Consider the following 20,285-nt stretch of genomic DNA (forward strand, 5'->3'; position numbering starts at 1 on the left):
CAGCTGGGATGGCTGTACCCCATCATCCCCCCAGTCCCCACAGGAACGCTTCATCTCATCGGATTTGTTTTCACCTGAGTGGTGACATTTTGTGTGACATTTTCTACCTCCACTGTAGCTGGGGGTGGTGGTGAGGTGGGGGTGGGGAGCAGGGCCTGGATGGCACTGCTGGGGGGGGGGGGGGGGGGCCTGCCAGTGTTCCCAGGGCCCCCCAAGGCAGGATTCACCCCCAGCCGTTCTGCCCTCCCAGGTTTGGCATCGCTTCCCATTTGGGAGCGTTTCCATTCACACCCCCCCCCGCCACCGGCATCATCCCCCTCCAGCTCCCCAGTACAGTATAAACCTGAACTGGGATCCTGCCTCCCCCCGGCCTGCCCCTGCCTGCCCCAAGAGCGGGGCTGCTCCAGGCTCCAGGTCTGAATGTGTCCCTGGTCCTGCGCGGATCTGTCGGCGTGCCAGCGCCCGAAGGGCTGTGCTGAATGTACCCCGTGTGCCCTGGGGCCAGGCATGTCCCGGGGAGGTGCGTGTGTGAACACGTGTGTGTGTGTGCATGTGTGTGCAGGGGGTTCACAGGGCTGGGGAGCTGCTGCACCCCTCAGCCATGCACCACCCCAGCCCCTCACCCCCTGTGCCCATGGCCCCTGTGCCTTCCCCGAGCCCCCTGTTCCCCCCCAACAGCCCCACGGGGTCCTGGATCTGGCTGCCCTGTGCCGTGGTGCCGAGTCCTGCCTTGGGCTGGGGGGTGTGGGCAGCTGTGCCAGCCCCGCCGTGCCATCAGGCACCATGCGAGGCACGGCAGCAGGCACGGCAGAAAGCACGGCAGCAGGCACCGCGGCAGGGATGGCAGTGGGAAAGCTGGGGGGTGGGGGGGGCTGGCTGCCACCCACTGTGCCGGGCATGGAGACCCCGAGGGATGGTGTGGGTGCCTGGCCCGGTGACAGGTGGCGGCGGCATCACGTTACTTTTGTTTCCCATTTCTTTGTAGCTGGAAGGCCGAGGTGACAGCAGGCTGGGGTGGTCAGTTGCTGGGGTCACTGGTGCTAACTGGTGCTAACTGGAAGCCTTGGAAACCCTTCTGGAGGAGGGTGCAGAGCATGTCTGGGGCTGGGCAATGGGCTGGGCCTCCCCACAACCTGCATCCCTCCTTCACCACCAGTAATGGGCAGACCACGGCGGTGGGTGCTGGTGGTGCCAGGGGCAGCACCAGGCACCGGGCGGCTCTGCAGAGGGGTCTCTTTTCCTCAGGGAAGGCCAGGGGCAGTGGCTGGGGTGGGGACTCACCCCCATAGGAGTCAAGCGGCATCACCACAGCCCCAAGGCAGTGCCCAGGATGGTGGCCCCTTGCCATGTCCCACTCACGGAGCTGGGAAGCCACCGGAATGGGGATGAGTCACGTAGGGACTGGGTGACACCACAGGGCAGCTCCTCTGGACCCTTCTGCCCCAGCCCCTCTCCCCGTCCACCTGAGGAGCTGCATTTGGTGCCATCTGCACCCCCTATACCCTTCACCCCAGGGGTTTGTGTGGGGACCCCAGGGCCATGCCAGCAGGACAGAGGGACACTTTTCTATGCACTCAAGCCACGGTACCCTCAGCCCTGGGCTGCTCCGGGCAGGGGTCTCATCCCCTACCCAGGTGGTGCTGCCCTGCTTGTTGTGGAGAGCCTGGCCATGTGTGGGGCTGGGGGGCAGCCATGGGCCCTGCTCCTGGCCCGGGGGCTCGGCCACCCCCCTGTCACCCACCCAGGCTGTGCTGCAGGGGAAGCCAAACCCAATGCCAGCGGCAGCACTGGAAGGGGCACAACCTGGGGCCAAGCTGGGCGCTATGGGATGGGGGCAGCTCCGGGGGTGCTTGAGCTCCCACTAGGGACAGGGGTCCTGGTCCCTGGGGGTGTCACCCCCCTCAGGGTGGCAGCAGGGCCACCCCAGCTTCAGGGAGCGGGGAGAGGTTTGGGCCAGGGCCCAGCCCCATTTGCCCTTGGCCAGGGCCGTTTGTTCCCAGCAGGGGCTGCCGGGGGGTCTCGGCTGTGTCCCTGGCCCCCCTGGCACCGGGACCTGGCGGCTGCTGTCATGTACTGTAAATACTCTGTGTGCCACCTTCTCCTCTGGGACCCTCGGCGCGGGGGCAAGCGGGAGGCCGGGGTCTGTACCGAGACTTTTTTTGTATACCACAAACTTTTTGTATATTTTTAATTTTGCTGCAACATGAGATATTAAATTCATTTCAATAAGCCCTGCCTGTGGGAACTTGTCCTTGCTGGCACCTGCAGCGGGGCAGGACCCCTCTGTCCCAGGGTGCTTGGGGACCTTGGGGGACAGAGCAGGGTGGCTGCAGCGGTCCGGTGTTGGTGGCCCTGGCCAGTGTTGGCCCCAGTGTGGCGGCTGGCAGGGAAGGGGTGTGCGGGCAGGATGCAGCAGGAGGAAGCCTGCGGACATGGCTGATGCAGGGCCAACCTCCTCCCTGCCCCAGGCGGAGGCCTCCAGCCCTGGCTGACCCCCAGCCCCACGGGGAGCTCAGGCCCCATGGGTGGCCATGGGAATGGGGTGCTGGGTGCAGCTGCACAGGCTCCTGCCGGTGCTGCTCCCCGTGCCAGGGCCCATGTGGGCAGGGAAGGACGGGGGCAGCGAGGGCCGGGACCCCACAGTGCTGCTTCACAAGGACTGGGCTGCCGGGGGCCACGGGGCAGCAGAACTGCCCCCAGACCCAGCAGAAGCCCTGTGGCAGTGAGGGGCAGGGGCTGCTCTGCAGCCAGGTCTCAGGGGCACCCCCAGCCCTGGCATCTGCTCCGGTCCCATCCCAGCCTACTTCAGTCCCTGCATCTGCCCCAACCCTGGCACAGTCCCAGCCAATGTCACCCCCAGTCCCAGCCCGACATCCAGCCCAGCCCAAGCCCCAGTTCCAGTCCAAGCCCCTGCTCCAGTCCCATCCCAGCCTACTTCAAACCCTGCTTCTGCCGAAGTACCACCCAGCCCCAGTCCCAATCCCAGCCCCAGCCCCAGTTCAAGTCTCAGCCCCAGTCTCAGTCCCAGTCCTGTCCCAGTCCCAGTTGCCATCACAGTCGCAGTCCTGTCCCAGTCCCAGCCCCAGTCCCAGTCGCAGTCCCAGTCCCAATTTTGTCCCAGTCCCACTCCAGCCTCAGTCCCAGTCCCAGTCGCAGCCCAGCCCAGCCCAGCCTAGTCCAGTCCCAGCACCCCCCAGGAGGGGCAGGAACTCACATCCCGGCCATCCTGGTGGAGTTTCCGACACAGGAAAACGCAGCGGCGCCGAGCGGGGCGGTGGGGGCGGCCGTGCTGGGAGGCAGCGCCGCAGCCCCGCCATGGACTGCGAGGCCAAGAAGGGGAAGAAGGTGCGTGGGCCGGGGGCTGGTGGCCTGGGGGCTGCTGAGAGGGCAGGAGGGGGTCAGATGCACAGGTACACCGGGACGAGGGGCCCTGCACCCCATCCTGTGGCGTGGTGGGGAGAGGTGGGGTCACCGCTCTCTGCCCCTTGAACCACCCAAAGGGTGCAAATTTGGGATCCGTGAGCAGAGGGGCCCAGCCCCTCCTGGGGCACTGGGTGCCCACGGACCCCGGGTGCCAGGGTTGGGTGCCTGGTGGTGACATGTCCCCATGCCCATTTCCCCTGCCAGGGCTTCGTGTCGCCCATCAAGCGGCTGGTTTTCCCCAAGGTGGCTCGGAGGCCGGCGCTCCGCAGCAGCGTCTACCGGCGGCCGCTGCACTCGGTGCCCCTCTACCCCCCTGACTACCTGATTGACCCCCAAATCCTGCTGCATGACTACGTGGAGAAGGAGGTGAAGGTAAAGAGGTGGGGTGTCCCCAGGGATGCCTGGGGTCCCTGCCTGCTTGGGGTGGGGCATGAGGCCACCATGCCATGCTGAGAGCCACCAGCCACGGTGGCCAGGAGGGTCCTGGTCCCCTCCCTACACAGACAAACAGCCAGGGAGGGGGAGTGTGGGCTGAGGGTGCAAGGAGGACCCCCCATTGCAGGGTGTCCCTGCACCCCAGGGACATGCATCCTGCCTTGGGGATGTGGATGCTCTGGGGGTGGCTCTGGGCCATGGGGTGGGGAGGATGCCTACCCCAGCGCCCCCCCATCTGCCCTGGGTTTTGTCCCCTGCAGTTTTTAGGCCATCTGACATGGGTGACATCCTCCCTGAATCCCTCCAGCCGGGACGAGGTGCTGCAGCTGCTGGACACAGCCAGGGTAAGAGGGGTCTCCACTCCCCAGGGTGCCCCCCAGCACAGCCCAGAGGGTGGGCGCTGGGTGCCCCACACCACAGGGTGCCCTCCTGCACAGCCCAGAGGGTGGGCGCTGGGTGCCCCACACCACAGGGTGCCCCACACAGCCAGCACATGCTCTGCTCCCACAGCAGCTGAAGGAGCTGCCGCTGCAGACAACGCCGGAGCAGGACAGCATCCTCAGCCTCTCAGCACGCTGCCTCCTGCTCACCTGGCGTGACAACGAGGAGCTGATCCTGCGCATCCCCACCCACGAGATCGCCGCAGCGTCCTACCTGCGTGATGACGCCCTGCACCTCCTCATCCTCAAAACCGGTGTGGGGCTCCAGCTGGCAGCACAGCTGGTCCCGAACACCTTGTGTCCCCAGGGCACGAGGGGCCAGAGCCTGGGGGGTGCTGGGGAGGTGCTGGGGGTGTATGTGGCAGCAGCTTGGGCCAAGCACTAAAGCCCATATTGCCCCCCTGGCTCGGTGGGGATCTGCTCCCCTGGGGCTGGAGGGGGGCACTGCCTCAGGCTCTCCACTGCCCTGGCAGGCAGGTCCCAGCTGCGTTCCCAGCGCCAGTTGCTTTAATGGCAGGAGGAGATGAGGCTGGAAGTGACCCCCGTCCCCGTCCCCCGCCATGGAGCTCCAGAGGGGATCAGGGGTGCTTTGATCATCAAACCTGAGCTCAGCTGCCAGCCGCAGGCAGGGTCCCTGGGGAGGGGGCTGCACTAGGCTGAGCTCCAGCCTGCACACAGAGCAGTCCCCTAATCCCCTGCCCTGCTGCCCCTAATCCCCCTGCCCCTGCCCCTGCCCCACGGTAGCCCCACTGCCCTCAACCCACTGGGGCTTCCCCAGCCCCACCTCACCACCCCCATCCTTCTGCTTCCCACCTGGTCAGTGGGACGGGGCGGCCCGGGCAGGGGCTGGGGGCCAGCAGGGTGGGCAGCAGCCCCCTGCCCTGATGCCCCATTTGTCCTTGCTGCCCCAGGCCTGGGAGTGGACCCGGTCCCCGCTGGAGCACACCCCGAGGCAGCCCCAGCCGGTGTGCCTGAGACATTCCCCGCTGAGAAGCGGCCGGGGGGCTCGTGGCCGGAGGGGTCGCGGCTGGGGGGCCCGATGGAGCGGCGGCACACCATCTGCAGCCTGGACTGGCGGGCAGCGCGGGGCGGGCAGGAGAACCGGCAGGGCGGCAGCCTGGAGCGGCGGCGGGGCGGCAGCTGGGAGCGGCGGCAGCGCGGGCGGCCCTCGGGCAGCTGGGAGCGGCGGCAGCCCTGCGGCGGTAGCTGGGAGCGGCGGCGGGCTGGCATCGCCGGTGGCAGCTGGGAGCGTGGCACCGGCTTTGGCAGCTGGGAGCGGCGGCACACCGGCAGCAACCCCCTGGACCCCCAGGAGCCTTGCCCTGACGCCTACTCCAACCTCATCATCCTCGCCGTGCCCAACAGGGTGAGTGGCCCCGGCACATGCCCACCCACCGGCACACGGCCACCCACCGGCACCCACGCTCGCTCTTTCCCTCCTGCTGCAGGATGCAGCCGAGGAGTCCTGCGCGCTCATCTGCCAGGTCTTCCAGATCATCTACGGGGACCAGAGCATCGAGTGTGTGGACCGCGCCGGGTACCACTACACCTCCACGCCCACGCGGCCCTGGCTCTCCAGCAGGAGTGAGTGGCTGGGGACAGGCATGGGGACACTGAGCGGAGTGGCACGGGGCTGATGGGCAGCAGCAGCAGGCAAGTACCATGGCAGAGGCTTGGCCCCCCTCTGAGACCTTCACTCTCCCTCCCCAGGCGAGAGCTGCCGCACAGATGGGACCTATGGCTACGATGCCGACTTCAGCTGCTGCAGCTCTTTGTGAGTCTGGCTCCCCCAGGGTGCTCCTGCTCCCGGGTGGGTGCCCCTGCCCCTGCCCCTGGGGGGTGGGTGCCCCTGCACTAGGGTGAGTGCCCCTGCCCCCAGGTGGGTGCCCCTGTGCCAGGGTGAGTGCCTGCCCCAGCTGCAGAGATGCCCCAGCCCTGCCCGATGGTGGGTGCTGTGCAGCAGGGGGTGGGCAGCTGGGTGCATAAGGGGTGCTGGGACCCCCTGACTTCTGTCCCCTCCACAGCAACGGCTCCCATGAGACCTTTGAAGCATATTACAGCGGTGCCTCCTCGCCCTCCTTCCACCAGTCCCACCACAGCCTGGCCACTGCCTGCAGCGGCAGTGACCAGAGCGGCACTGGGCTGGAGCAGCTGCAGGACTACATGGTGACGGTGCGGGCGCAGGGACGGGCGAGGGATCCCACTCAGTGCTGGTGGCTGGGAACAGGGTGGGGTGGTGGGCAGGCCTGAGCCCCCCCTGCAACAGAGAGCAGGCAGTGGGGTGCAGGGTGGGGGGCCGGGGCTGTGCGCTGCTGGTGTCCCCAAGCCTAACCCATGCCCCTGTCACCACAGCTGCGCAACAAGCTGTCACCGCAGGAGATCCAGCAGTTCGCCCTCCTGCTCCGCGAGTACCGCCTGGGCATGCCGGTGCAGGAGTACTGCACCGAGCTCCTGCGCCTCTATGGGGACCGCAGGAAATTCCTCCTCCTGGGTGAGTGTCTGGGCTCATGCTGCAGCCACCCTGTGCCATCACGGGCCCCTGGTGATGGCCGTGCACCCCTTGGGGCTGGGGTGCTGGTGTTGGCTGTGCTCTGGGGGGTGTTGGCACCCTGCTGCTCATGGGGGATGGGATGGGACAAACCCCCTGCCAGCAGCCGGTGGGGCTGCCTGGCATCTCACACCAGTGCTGCCCACTGGGGCAGGGTCACCCTGAGGCTCACGGTGCCCATGGCAGGAATGAGGCCGTTCATCCCTGACCAAGACATCGGGTACTTTGAGACCTTCCTGGAGAGCATCGGCATCCGGGAGGGTGGAATCCTCACTGACAGCTTTGGCCGCATCAAGCGCAGCATGAGCAACACATCAGCCTCGGCTGTGCGCAGCTACGACAGCTGGTCCCTGCGCTCCGAGTCCGAGTCCTTCAACCGCATGATCACGGACATCACCCATGACATTGAGGCGCTGGCGCGGGATGAGGAGGAAGAGGAGGAAGAGGAAGAGGACAACTACTTGTGAGGGAGTGCTGAAACGCAGTGGTCCCCTCCCCACTCACTGATGCGGTGCCGCATCTCCAAGCCCAGACTTACTAGGTGCCCAGCTCTGCCCAAGTGCCTGGGAGGGGGAACATTGTCCCCCACTTTGTTACACAGGAGAGGTCAAGGGCTCTGCACCACCCTGGCAGCTCTTGGCAGGGCTAACAGCATCGTAGGGCAGCCATGGTGGTGAGACAGCCCCCATCTGGCAATGCCATGTGCTGTAATTTCTGCAGATTGCAATTAAAAGCCACAGCTGGGAGCAGAGCAGATTCTTCCCCAGGGAAAGGCCGTGCCAGGGTGCAGGGGCTGCTGCGGTGGGGGGGTGAGCTGGGCCAGGGGCACTGCTCACAGCCCTGCCACGCACCCTACCACTGCTGGGCTGGGAACACCCTGCCCACCCCAGTGCCACATGCAGGTCACTCCCAGAGTCAGGGTGCTGCCAGCTGGGCTGGGCTGGCCCTGGGGGACACTCCTGGCAGCATGGGATCCCAGGGAGCTCAGAGCAACGTGGGGGGGCCAGCGATGGTGTGCTGGGATGGGAGGGGGCTGGTGGCCACAGCTGATGCACCGCTGCCTGTGCTGCTCGTAAAGCGCCTGTGCAGTCGGCTTCCATCACGGGCCAGTGGCAGGAAGGCACCCAAGAGCCCCCATGGCCCCAGGGATACCCTGAGCCGGGGCTGCCGGCACAGTGTCCCCCATCCTGCCGCCAAGCACCCTGGTGCAAGGGCAGGGCAGGGGGACACTGAGACATGGGCCACGCTGCGGGCAGTGGTCCCCCGTTCCGTGAGCGCCGTCGATGCACCAGCTGGCTGCTGCCGGTCGCGGGCGTTTCACAAAAGGAAGTTCCTGCCCCAGGACACGACTTCCTGCAGCCCCGCCGGCCAGCTGGCCCCCAGCCACTGTCCCCCGGCTAATGTCCCATGGCCCCTGGGTAGCATCCCTCGGTGGGGACTGTGGGACGGTGCTGGAGCCCCAGGCGGGTGCACGGGCAGACAGATACCGGGGCTACGGGCAGTAACTTATTTTTTTCCTCTTAAACACTTTACATATGCAAATCCTCATGCTGGCAGGCGCTGCCTGGCTGCTTCCCCTGACACTCCTGAGCCAGAGCAGGGCTGTGCCCGGCCGCGCTGGCCCCTGGTGGCCAGTGTCATGGCGCAGCTGAGAGTCCCATTGCTGCTGCTGTCCCCGTCCCAAATTCCGGGGTGCTTTGGGGGAATTAAAGCAAAGGCCGGAGCGGTGGGGGGCTGGAGGGGGTCCCCGGGAGGCCCTTTGGCACAGGGGCAGGGGGACACAGCAAAGCCCCCCGGGCGCCCTTGCAAGCTGCTTCTGCCGCCGTTGGTCTAGGGGGGTCCCGCATGGCCCGGGGGGGCCCGTTGGGTGCGTGATGGAGACCCCACTCCCATTCGGGTTTGGACCCCCCGGCACCCGTACAGGGAGGTATCGGCCGCGTCCTCTCCGTCGGGGAACCGCGGCGAAACGGGGGGCGGGGCCTTACAGGAGGGGGCGGGACCTCACCGGCGCGGGCAGAGCGAGCGGCGGCGGCAGCCCCGGCTCCGGGAGCGGCACCGGGACGTGCCCCGGGACGGCGGCGGAGGTGAGAGCGGAGCGGAGCCCCGGGGGCGGCTCGGGCCGGCCCCGCTCGGTGCGGCGGCCCTGGCAGCCCGGCGGGGAGGCGATGGCGGGGGGTCCCGGTGTAGTCCCGGGTGGGGTCCCGGCGCGGTCCCGCGGCGGGGTGCCGGTGCGGTCCCGGGGAGGGCACGGTGCAGTGCTGGAGGGGTTCCAGTGTGGTGCCGAGGGGTGGGCGCCGGTGCAGTCCCCGAGGGGTCCCGGTGCCGTCCCGGGGAGGTGGTCCCTGCCGGTGACTTTGCAGGGGCCATGGGGGACCCGCCGCTGCCCACCCTGCCAGCGAGGGCATGGAGCAGCACGGGCACGAGCCATGGGCAGTCACGCTCCCGGAGCAGTGGGCTCCCCAAATCCCACCAGGTCCCCATGGCTGAGGACAGCCACACGGGCTGTGGGACGTGGCTCTCTGGGGTGGGATGCTCTCTGGGGCTGCTCTCACCGGCGTGCCTTGTGCTGGCCAGCCTCGGCACTGGGCTGTGGGAGCTGGCAGGAAAGCCATGGCACATGGGCTAGCCGGGATGCCAGGGGGGATGCCAGGGGGCCGGCTGGTTGTGGTATACCCCCAGACTCCCCAGAGGTGTTTGTGCTTTGTAGGGCCAAATGCTCCGATGCGGTGTGACACAGGCACGGCACATACCCACCACAGTGCCAGCATGGGCCATGGCCGAGTTTCAGCCAGGCACTGCATGGGTTTGCCAGGAGGGATGCGGCACTGGGCTTTGCCAGTGGCCCAGGGCATCCCTGGCAAGGGGGATGTGCTGTCTGGGGCTGCTGCTGCTCCTGCTCTGCTCGGGGCACACTGGGAAGGACGAGGAGTGCCCATGGGGTGGCTGGGAAGTGACAGCCATGTCCCCCGAGGGCTGTGGGAGTGCTGTGATGCTGCTGGTGCCTGATTGCTCCCCCAGCAAGGCCGGCAGTGCTGTGCACCTGAGCTTCCTCCTTCACTGTCACTGCTGGCATCTTCTTCCTCTGCAACAGGGTCTCCCTCGGACAAGCGAAGTGCCTTTGCGGGGGGGTTCCCCCTGTGCTTGCTGCTTGCAGCATGTTTTCCTGCTGGTTTTCTTGGGGACCCAGAGAAAGTGGAGCATTTCCATTTGCCCTGGGCCAGTGGCTGCTCGAGGCAGCTCCACCCTGGCAGAGAGCAGCCAGGGAGCCCGGTGGAGAGCGGTGACCTGGGGCAGTGCAGGGCAGCCACAGGCATGAGGGGAGCCCACAAGCACCAGCCGTGCCAGATGGGGAGCCCCCCGCTGCTGGGGAGCCCCTCCATGAGGAAGGTCCTGCTTTGCAGGATGCCGAGCAGCTCTCTCCCGCCACAATGCTCAGTGCCTGCACCCCTGTCCAGGAGAGGCCTTTTTGGGGAAGGGCTGTGAAGCTGCTCCATGGCAGCCGCTGTCACCTGCCCAAAATTCACCTCCTGTGACTCTTCCTTTCTCTGCACCAGGACATCCCCTTTCCTCCCCAGCACTCCACCATGCACCTTGCTGGGCACCCTGGCATCCCACAGCCGCTGCCCACCTTGGCTCTGCGGGGCAGCGGACCCCTCTCTGCCCCCAGCTGCACATGGTGCCCCATGTCGTGTGCCAGCGCTGTGCCGTGCTGGTGCCGGGTGGGAGCTGCTGGGAGTGGGGCTCCAGCGGGGCTTTCACCTCTGTCGCAACGGCTTCACTTCCCCTCCCTTGGCTGCAGGATGGGTTGCGTGAAGTCAAAGGAAGCTGACGTCCAAGAGAAGATGATAAAAACTGACCCCGACCCCGACCCTGGCCCCAGCTTCCAGCAGGGCCACTACGTGAGGGACCCCACAGCCCCCACCAGCAGGGTGAGTGGGAGCCAGCAAGCGAGTGGGGGGCATGGGGCTAAGCATCACGGGGGGCTCAGCCCCTCTCTTCCCCATTGCTGCCAGCACCGAGAGCAGGACCGGCTGTGGCGCTGGCAGTGCCTGTGCGCTGGGACAGAGGGCTTGGCGTGGGATGGGAGCCCGCTCTACGCTGGGTCAAAGCACAGAGCGAACCTGATGGGAATCAAGGAGTTACGGAAAAAGGGAGAGAAAAATGAAGGTGTTGGGAGGGGCAGAGAGGCTGGTGCTGGGTGGGCTGCTGTGTTGGGTGGTGCTGGTGCTGCCCCTTGGGTGCCCTCCTGCTGCTGCTGCTGGGGGTTGGGACTGCAGTGGGGCCAAGACCCCAGTGGGGTATGATTCTTTGTCACTTGTGATGTCACTCTGGTTTTTGTCCCACTTTCCCAGAACAATAATGTCCCCAGCATGGCTGTGCTCCCACACGAGGATGGTGGTAGGTACAGGGGGGCTGCAAGTGGGTACATGAGGTGGGAGCGTGTGTGGGGCCTGTGGCCAGGTCCTCTCCCACCTGGGTTGGAGCTGCTGGTCCCAGCAGGATGGGAGCTCTAGGCTTCCTCAAAGGCTAGCCGTGGCCATGGTACGATGAAGATGGAGGCGCTGGGTGCCATGGGGGTCCTGGCTGGTGTCTTGGCTGCACATGGCAGGGGTGGCTGGATGCCCCATCCCAGCACGGGGAGGGGTGCCCACAGAGCTCCCTTGCTGCAGGCTTGGGGGACAGCATGGTGCTGGCGCTCTACGACTACGAGGCGACGCACACTGGTGACCTGAGCTTCCAGAAAGGGGAGCAGCTGATGGTGCTGGAGGAGTAAGTGCTGCCAGTGTCTCCCCACCCCAGGGTCTCCCAAAGGCTTATGTGACCCTGCCGGGTTTTTTTTCTGGAATTTGCCCCTGGAGGAGCTGGTGGTGGTGCCGTGGGCTGACCCAGTGCTGTTTCTATCACAGGTCAGGGGAATGGTGGCGAGCACGGTCACTGGTGACGGGGCACGAAGGCTTCATCCCCAGCAACTACGTTGCCCAAGCCGGCTCACTAGAAACGGAGCAGTGAGTCCGTCCCTTGGTCCCATGGTCTCATGGTCCCCCACCACAGCTGTCCCTGCTCCTGCCCCATGTCCTGCCACCAACCCTGCCCCATGCCAGCCTTAGCTCTGCCAGCCCCGGCAGTGCTTGTTGGTTCCTTTGTTCCTGCCACAGGTGGTTTTTCAAGGGCATCAGCCGGAAGGACGCAGAGCGGCACCTCCTCAGCCCCAATAATGTGGTCGGGTCCTTCATGATTCGGGACAGCGAGACAACGAAAGGTCCAGAGGGGTGCCTGTGGCGTGGTGCCGGGGCACAGCTGCCCTGGGGGAGCCTTCCTTGCCCGCAATTGCCTGGCAGAGGAGCTCGGGAGGTGCCTCCCCAGCCCAGGGGCTGTGCTGTGCTGCAGGGCAGGGACTGGGGGTCCCATGCTCCCACTGTAAGAGTCCTCAGAAGAGCCCATGGTGCTGCCCCGTGTCCAAGCCCCATGGCAGGGACAGGGGGGAAATGTCCTTTTGAGGCTGTTTTCTTTGGGGTGCAGGTGTGGCTGGCCTCATAGCCGGGGCCGAGGGGGCAGTGGCAGTGTGGTGGGGATGGGTGCTGCAGTGATGGCTCTGCTGGGTGATGGCACCACATGTGCCATGAGCACGGGATGGATGGGGACAGCAGGGAGGTGCCCTCTGCATGGGGGCTGTCAGCTCACCACTCCCGAACAGGCTGCTACTCACTGTCGGTGCGGGATGAGGACAACGTGCAGGGTGCCACAGTGAAGCATTACAAGATCCGGATGCTGGATAGTGGTGGCTTCTACATCTCCCCACGCAGCAGCTTCAATACACTGCAGGACCTGGTCCAGTACTACAAGGGTGAGCCCTGGGGTGCCTATCCCCCCCCATCCCAGACCCTTTGCCCCTGCACCCAGCTCAGCCACGGGTGTGCAGAAGCTCTTGCCTGTCACTGCTGGGCTGCTGCTGTGGCTCGGGCTGTGATGAGCAGCAACTCCCGGCGCTTCCCTGGCTGCAGTGGCTGGCTTGCTGGCCATCACAGCTCTGAGTGTCCCCAAACTCCCCCTCCCTGGGTGGGCCAGTGCCCTGACTGCGCTAGGGCAGTGCAGTAATGCCAGGCAGGGCAGAGAGATGCTGGCGGGGCCAAGCTGCGACAGCCGGTGTTCGATGTGTCCCCACCATTTACGGTGGGGCATGTGGTGCCAGGATATGCCCCACGGCCACGGAGGCTGCCATGGGCTCTGCTTCAAAGTGTGAAGCAGCTGGTGAGACAGGCTGGCTGATGGCTCTGGCCGCTCCCCGCAGGGCAGAGCAACGGGCTGTGCCAGCAGCTCACCCACCCCTGCTGTGTGCCCAAACCGCAGAAGCCCTGGGAGAAAGATGCCTGGGAGATCCCTCGGGAGTCGCTGAGGCTGGAGAAGAAGCTGGGAGCCGGGCAGTTCGGGGAAGTGTGGATGGGTGAGAGCGAGGGGGAGGCAGCTGGGAGGAAGATTAAGTTGGTGGTGAAGGAGAAATGGTGAGGGGTGGGAGATGAGGTGGAGGGATGGCAGGGAAGGAGTGACCTGGGGGAGAGGAGCATGGAGAACTGGAGGTGGCCCTGGCCTTAATGCAGATGCTGCTCGGGGCAGGGTGCGTGGGGACAGCCCTGGGCTGCACATGGTCTCCAGGCCTTGCACAGCTGCTCCGGCTGCAGGAATAGGTGCTTTGGCTCCAAAATCCAGTGCTCCCAGTGCCTGGGAACTGGGCAGCCTGGGAATCGTTTGTTGTACCATCCCCCAGCTACCTACAACAAGCACACCAAGGTGGCGGTGAAGACAATGAAGCCAGGCAGCATGTCCGTGGACGCCTTCCTGGAGGAGGCGAACCTGATGAAGACGCTGCAGCATGACAAGCTGGTGAAGCTGCACGCAGTTGTCACCAGGGAGGAGCCCATCTACATCATCACCGAGTTCATGGAGAAAGGTGCCGACTGCATCCCTGCGCGCTCGCCGTGGGCCAGGCTAGGACCAGGACCTGGGTGCCCCAGAGATGGTGCAGGATCAGCCCCTCCTGCATCCCCAGGCTCGGCCATGGGCTCTGCGCTGGCTGCTGGGACACTGGGAGCAGGGCTGGATCCTGCCTGTCTGAGCGCCCTGGGGCAGGGTGCTGGGGGGAATACGGTGGTGGCCCTGGGAAAGGGAGGGATGGGGGCTGAGAACAGATGAGGAGGAACGCTCCGCAAGGCAGGAGAGAGCCTGCACTGGGGCTTACACCTCTGCCTGATCCACGGGAGCAGGATGGGGGTCAGGTGTGTTTCCTGACCATGTCCCCACATCTATGCTTGGCTCCCTGGGACCCTGTGATGCCCCGAGGGTGGGCACAGGCTCCAGCTGAGCTGTCAGCCCTGGCACCCTTCCCTGTCTGCAGGGAGTTTGCTGGATTTCCTGAAGAGTGAGGAGGGGAACAAGCAGCCGCTCCCGAAGCTGATCGACTTCTCTGCCCAGGTGAGGAGGTAGCCGACCTTTCCCAGCTCCCCACTCTTGCTCCCCCTCGCTCCTGAGAAGGGTGAGCGAGGGGGTCAAGGAGTCCAAGAACTGACTTGGGATGGGCTCAGTGCCAGCCAGGAGCCTGGTTTGAACAGGCAAACACTGGGGGTGGCGGGGATGCAGGGAAGGGGCCGGTGAGGCCTCCCTGTGGCACTGCCCTCAGCCCTGTGGGCAACCAGCCACTCACTCGCCACCCTGTCCCAGCGGCAGGGGCAGGTGTGTGAGAAAAGCAGAAGTGCCGTGGCTTCCTCCCAGTAGCATGTTGGCTGCGGCATGCAGTGGCTAGCCTGCGCCCAGGCCCTGCCCCACCGGAGCTGCACAGAGCACGGGAGGTTTTGCCAGGCTGCTCCTTCCAAGGAGCCAGGAAACCTGCATCTTCTGAGGCCGACGTGGTGTGTGCAGCCCTTGCAGCCTGTGGTGCCTCTGTGCTTTGTGGAAGTCACAGGAGTGAGGGTCGGAGATGATTTCACTGCTCTCATTTGCGTGGTCCCTTCTCCAGGACATGCCAGTGCTGGTCAGTGTTGCCCACTTGAACTTGCCCCCTCCCGGCAGCAGCCCTGGCAAAACCATCGATTTCTGCCCATCGCTGCTGATGTGGTAGTTACCGGCACACACCGTGCTCTGGGTGACAGAGCCTCATCCGCAAACTCGGCCAAAGCCCCCCAAAGCCTCACGTGGCCGCATGCCCACGCTGTGCCACACACCGGCACGGCTGCGGGGCAGCGCCTGATGCCAGTGGGGCTGAGCCCCTGGGCAGGACCCACCCACAGCTGTGGCAGCGCTGAGCTTCACGGGTTTAATAGGAAATCTACACCCCAGTTTTGTTGCTTTCACAGTGCCTGGAAGCCTGAGGTGGGCATGGTTTCTAGAAGAGAGTGTAGCATGTTATGTTACCCACATGCCTGTGGGAGGTTTGTGGATCATTAAAATCATCTACCTGCCATAGGGCTGTCAGGGGCTGAGGGAAGGCAGCTGGAGAGGCAGGAGGACTCAGTGAAAATAATTTTGGGGGTATTTTCAGGAGCTGATTTTGAGTACCGCTGCGCATGCTACTCTGATCTATCTTCGTATGTGCAACTACTGTCTTGTCCCTGCTGCTTCTGTAGTGTCCCCAGATGCTGGCCAAATCCAGAGACTCTGATCCAAGCTCGGTACCTCTATGAATTATTTCACTGAGATACCTGAGCAGCAGGAAAGTCAGGATGGGAGCCCAGACCCCAAGGGCTTAGACCAGGCCACTGGCTACTCCAGCTGGCTGTGCCAGGGTCTGCAGATCAGCTGTGCACTCTTGCATGCCATCTGTTCCCAGCAAGCTGGCTCTTGCAAGCTGCCTGGCTCGGCTCGGTAGCTCGGAGGGGCTCGAAGGGGCTGCTTTCTGCAGCGCTGAGAGTGAAGGCTGAAGTGCTTTCATGTGCAGGCAGCAGGCAGGCAGGCAGGTAGCGAGCCTGGCGCCCAGGCTTGTGCTGGGGCTGAGTCACTGCAAGCAAAACTGTATCTGCGGTCATGGAAATAATCCTTCCGCTCTTGCAGTGCTTGTTTACTTCTGTATTTTGTGTGGAGAGCTCTGTGAGAAACTGCAACTCGCCCCGGCCCAGCTTGTGCGGTGGCTCCGGCCCCTTGCCCTCCTGGACGCTGGTAGCATCCAGGCACGGGATAATTTGGCACAAAGCTGGGGGTTGGTGTGACCTCTCCAGGTCATCTCTGCGCTGATCGGGGCTCATACCTGCACACAGCCACAGCCACTGAGCGCTGAGGCTTCAGGAGACAGATCTGGAGATGGCATCTTCAGGGGTTGTCACAGCCATCCTGCTCCCAGGCAGGACTGACTCTTCACAAACTATTCTTGAAGACCTCAGGCATCTCCCCACCCTCCTCGGGAGACTGTGCTTTTCTGTCCTCACCAAGGAAGCGCTGCAATGCTGGCCAACCCTCACTGCAGCAATTAGTCATTTTGTTGTTCCCTTGGTGCAAGGTGAGGATAATTTACTCCCTGCTTCTCTCAAGCTGTGGTTGATGTTATTTGGAGACTGGTCTCACCTCTCCTCTGCACAGAGAATGATCTACTCCACTTCTGCATGGCTACGACTGAAGCAGTTACACCCTGCCCTGCAGTCATCCACTGACACTTGCCTGTGAGCATGTCAGCTCCACTGACACTGGTTCTCACTGCTTTTCTCACACAGGCACTTAAAAAGGGCCATGCTGGGCCGGTCATCCCAACCCTGACCTCTTCTGCCAGGGATTCCCTGTGCAGAGCGCGGTTCCCACACAGAGGAGTCAGTCACATCTCCTGCTGTGACTCAGCCTCCTTTTATCCCCTTTCCAAGCGCTGGCCAGAAGCTGTGAACCTCTTTCCATTCCTGGTGACAGCTGAGTTGCGGGGATTGTGCTGTTTTGAACAGCCTCTGCATTTTTCTTTTTCCCCTTTTTATAGATTGCAGAAGGAATGGCTTTTATTGAGAAGAGGAACTACATCCACAGAGACCTGAGAGCCGCCAATATTCTGGTGTCGGCAATACTGGTGTGCAAGATTGCAGACTTTGGGCTGGCCAGAATTATTGAGGACAACGAGTACATGGCCCGGGAAGGTGCGGGAGCTGCTGGGGGCATCTGGCCGCTTTCTGAGATGGCGAGGGGTTGTGAAGCCACTAACCAGGATATAACCTTGGTGGCAAGGCCCCCGGGAGGGACGTGGAGTGTAAGAGGGAGGGAAGCTCCTCTCATTTGCATCGCTTCATATCTTCCTCTTCTGTTTGTTTCTTGTTCCCCATGTTTCACCACCGGTTTCTCAGCATTTGGGTTAGAGCTCATGTTTCCCATTGGCTTTCTTTGTCCAGGTGCCAAGTTTCCCATTAAATGGACTGCACCAGAAGCCATCAACTATGGATCTTTCACTATAAAATCAGATGTCTGGTCCTTTGGGATCCTCTTGACCGAGATCATTACCTATGGGCGCATCCCATACCCAGGTAAGGAGGTGAAATGCCTCCTCTAACATGGTTCCAAAAGATGTGCTCCACCTTCTGGGCCCCATCCATGGGATCTGTTTCTTCATGAAGTTAGATCTCTGAAAACAGAGGGAATGGTGAGAAATTGGAATCTCACACCGGGAGCAGGGTTCAAAGTTGGTGGCACAAGGTCTCAAGACGGCAATTCTGTCAGGGAGCCATGGAGAGGAGCCCAGAGCACAGGATGCTCTCTGAGCAGTCTGCACTACTCGTTTAGCTACGTCCAATGTTTGGACAAGAGCTCACCTAGGATGGATGATTAGGAGGATTTTCTCCCTGGGAGTCCTCAGTGGACACCAGCTGTTTTCAGTGATCTGAAATTCATGCTGACATGACATGGGCTCCCTCTTCTCAGTTTCCACAAAGCAGAGCTGGGACGTTTCCTCTGGGGAACCCACAAAATGGGTCCAGGTAGTGACGACTTTGGGGTGCCCGCTGCTTTGGGGAGAACGGCAGCTGCTCTATATAGTGCCTTGGGGTTGATCCTGCAAGGAGGTCTTGAACTCCTCCAGCTCCATGGGAAACCAACAGTTGTCAGGATCTCTAAAAGACCTAGTCTCTCTGTTTCTAAAATAAAGATCATGTTTCTAACATGAAAGTGTAACTGACTGGCCCCAGGCTGGGCTGCACAGCCCTGGGAGAGCGTCTATTGTACACCCCAGGTTCCTGGCTCACAGGTTTGCAGCACAGCACTAACCCCTGGCTTTCTGCCTCCTGTGGATTAAGCGTGTTTGGAAGGAGTACATCAGTTCAGGGCTGGTAGCTGGGCCAGGTGTTTTTGGCAAATCTAAATCATCATCTTCCTTAGGAACCACCCTGTATTTTGTACTAATTGTTACTTTGGTACTTTTTTTCAATAGGAAATTATTCTGTACAAGAAAACTAAACATTGCCACAAACCAGGCATGAAGGATCTGGGGTAGCGTAAAGGATTGTTCTGGAGGGTTGGTTCTGCCATCACACTACCTTATTTTTATTGGGAGGAATGGCTTATTAAAGACTCAGCAGATGGAGAAGTGTAGCCTTTATTTTTTTTTAATTTTATACAAAACGATTCTAATTCCCATCTGATCTGCTCCACTGGAGTACAAAACTGCATGCTACAACTAACCCAGCATCTCAGTTGGCTGCATGTTTCCCTGACCAGGAATAGCAGTTCCCCCCTCCCAACCCCTCTAACCTGCCCTTTTTCTTCCTACTGACTTTGTCCAAAGGGTGGGTAGTTTTGGGCTTGGGGTTTTTTTTTTGCATTTAAAGACATCAGTGATAAACCATTAAATGTTCACCTGTCCTGCCCTGTTTCTCCAGGGATGTCTAGCGTGGAGGTGATCAGGGCACTGGAGCACGGGTACCGGATGCCCCGCACAGAGAACTGCCCTGAGGAGCTGTATGACGTTATGATGAGATGCTGGAAGACCAAACCAGAGGATCGTCCCACCTTTGAGTACATGCAAAGCATTTTGGAGGATTTCTTTACTGCAACAGAGAGCCAGTATCAGCAGCAGCCATAACACAGGAAGCTTGGTGAAAACAGCGGATACCCTGCACTATGCATGCCATGTTAGCAGCAGTGAGCATATGCACCCTGCTCTTCCCTGCCCCACTCGTGATCTGCCTGCGCACACCTTCCTCTGTCAGCCTGGCCCAGGAACCAGAGCCTTCCTGGTGTGGCTGGGCTGGAAGCGGGGGCACGGGGAAGCCCTCTGGGGCTGCCAGATGGAGGGAGAGGTTACCCAGGGCTGTACCTTGTGCCTTTTGTGTGTGCCTGAGTGTCTGCAAGGCAGCTGCTCTGGGAAGCGCTGGCTGGCTGGTAGTTGCCTGCACCAGCAACACCACAGAAGGAGGGCTGGGTCTGTTTCAGCTACAAAGAAAAAAACCCAGATTATTACTATTTGTTTAATCCTTGTCATGGTTTAACCACAGCTGGCAGCTAAGTACCACACAGCCACTTGCTCACTCCCCAGCCCACCCCTGCGGGATGGGGAGAAGAATTAGAAAAAAGGTAAAATTCATGGGTTTGAGATAAGAACAATTTAATAATTGAAGTAAAATAAAATATAATAATAATAGTAATGAAAAGGAGAGAGGAATAAAACATAAAGAAAGAAAAAAACCCAAGTGATGTATAATACCATTGCTCACCTCTGCTGACCAATGCCCAGCCAGACCCCCAGCAGTGATCGGCCCTCCCCAGCCAGTTCTCCCCAGTTTCTATACTGGGCATAATGTTCTATGGTATGGAATAGCCTTTGGCCAGTTTGGGCCTTCCCAGCCTCTTGTGCACCTGCTCACTGGCAGTGTGTGGGAAACGTGAAAAGTCCTTGATTTAGAATAAGCATCCCCAGGTGCTTATTTAGAACAAGCAACCCCAGGCCGCTGCGGCCCGGCAAGAAGCCCCGTCCGCTCCCAGCCGCCATTTCACCTCGCCTGGGGGTACCGGTGGTATCGGCAGCGGGCCCGGTGTTCCCTGCACGCACACTTTATGTTGTTATTTTTAGTATTTAATTACGGGTCATTTGGGAAAAAAGCGGAAGTGGTTTGGTTTTTTTCCAGGTTGCCCTGTAGCCTCACAGCAGGGAGCTTCTGGGCCTGTCACTGGATTTTCCTCATGCCAAGAAGCAAACACGGTTGCTTCCGTACCTTCGTACCAGCTTTGGAAGCGTCTTTTTGTTATCAATAAAGTATTTACAAACCCCTGGTCTTTTGGCCCTGCCCCACGCTCCCCGGCCCAGCCCCCGGCCCGGCGGGACCGGGCCCGCCCGCCCCGCCGCTTCCGCGCCCGCACCCAACATGGCGCCCGCGGCGTCGCGCCCGTCCTCCGCGCGCAGGCCGCTGCCCTCAGCAAAGATGGCGGCGCGGACCACCCCTTACCCCGGCCGGCTCCGCGGGGCCGGCGACTCGCTGGGGAGCGGAGCGGAGGCC

At 62.3% G+C, this 20,285-nt stretch overlaps 3 protein-coding genes across 7 annotated transcripts in view; 2 read left to right on the forward strand and 1 right to left on the reverse strand.

The window, feature by feature from the left end:
- Positions 1 to 20,285, reverse strand: part of BCL2L1 (BCL2 like 1) — a 198,432-nt gene that overhangs the window by 99,643 nt on the left and 78,504 nt on the right. The gene's annotated exons all lie outside the window — the stretch shown is intronic.
- On the forward strand, positions 3,245 to 7,597 carry CCM2L (CCM2 like scaffold protein). Of its 3 annotated transcripts, none has more exons than XM_055722618.1 (10): positions 3,245 to 3,345; positions 3,628 to 3,795; positions 4,119 to 4,202; positions 4,369 to 4,552; positions 5,210 to 5,664; positions 5,747 to 5,882; positions 6,009 to 6,072; positions 6,323 to 6,470; positions 6,651 to 6,789; positions 7,033 to 7,597. In XM_055722618.1, exons 1-10 carry the CDS (start codon positions 3,316 to 3,318, stop codon positions 7,311 to 7,313), a joined length of 1,689 nt encoding a protein of 562 aa, XP_055578593.1. In that variant the 5' UTR covers positions 3,245 to 3,315; the 3' UTR covers positions 7,314 to 7,597. The 3 variants fall into 3 exon arrangements, with proteins under 3 accessions (XP_055578593.1, XP_055578594.1, XP_055578596.1); XM_055722619.1 differs by having other exon boundaries at positions 4,372 to 4,552; XM_055722621.1 differs by having other exon boundaries at positions 7,001 to 7,175.
- On the forward strand, positions 8,820 to 20,062 carry HCK (HCK proto-oncogene, Src family tyrosine kinase). 3 transcript variants are annotated; one of them, XR_008734204.1, is made up of 14 exons: positions 8,820 to 8,930; positions 10,646 to 10,775; positions 11,199 to 11,244; positions 11,517 to 11,616; positions 11,754 to 11,852; positions 12,003 to 12,106; positions 12,542 to 12,691; positions 13,136 to 13,288; positions 13,610 to 13,792; positions 14,237 to 14,313; positions 16,790 to 16,943; positions 17,193 to 17,324; positions 18,224 to 18,307; positions 18,672 to 18,808. XR_008734204.1 is itself a non-coding variant. In XM_055722622.1 (13 exons), exons 2-13 carry the CDS (start codon positions 10,647 to 10,649, stop codon positions 18,872 to 18,874), a joined length of 1,530 nt encoding a protein of 509 aa, XP_055578597.1. In that variant the 5' UTR covers positions 8,820 to 8,930; position 10,646; the 3' UTR covers positions 18,875 to 20,062. The 3 variants fall into 3 exon arrangements, 2 of the variants coding, with proteins under 2 accessions (XP_055578597.1, XP_055578598.1); XM_055722622.1 differs by lacking the exon at positions 18,224 to 18,307 and having other exon boundaries at positions 18,672 to 20,062; XM_055722623.1 differs by lacking the exons at positions 13,136 to 13,288; positions 18,224 to 18,307 and having other exon boundaries at positions 18,672 to 20,062.

The sequence above is a fragment of the Falco cherrug genome, chromosome 10 (assembly GCF_023634085.1).
Source record: "Falco cherrug isolate bFalChe1 chromosome 10, bFalChe1.pri, whole genome shotgun sequence".
Classification (NCBI taxonomy): Eukaryota; Metazoa; Chordata; class Aves; order Falconiformes; family Falconidae; genus Falco; species Falco cherrug.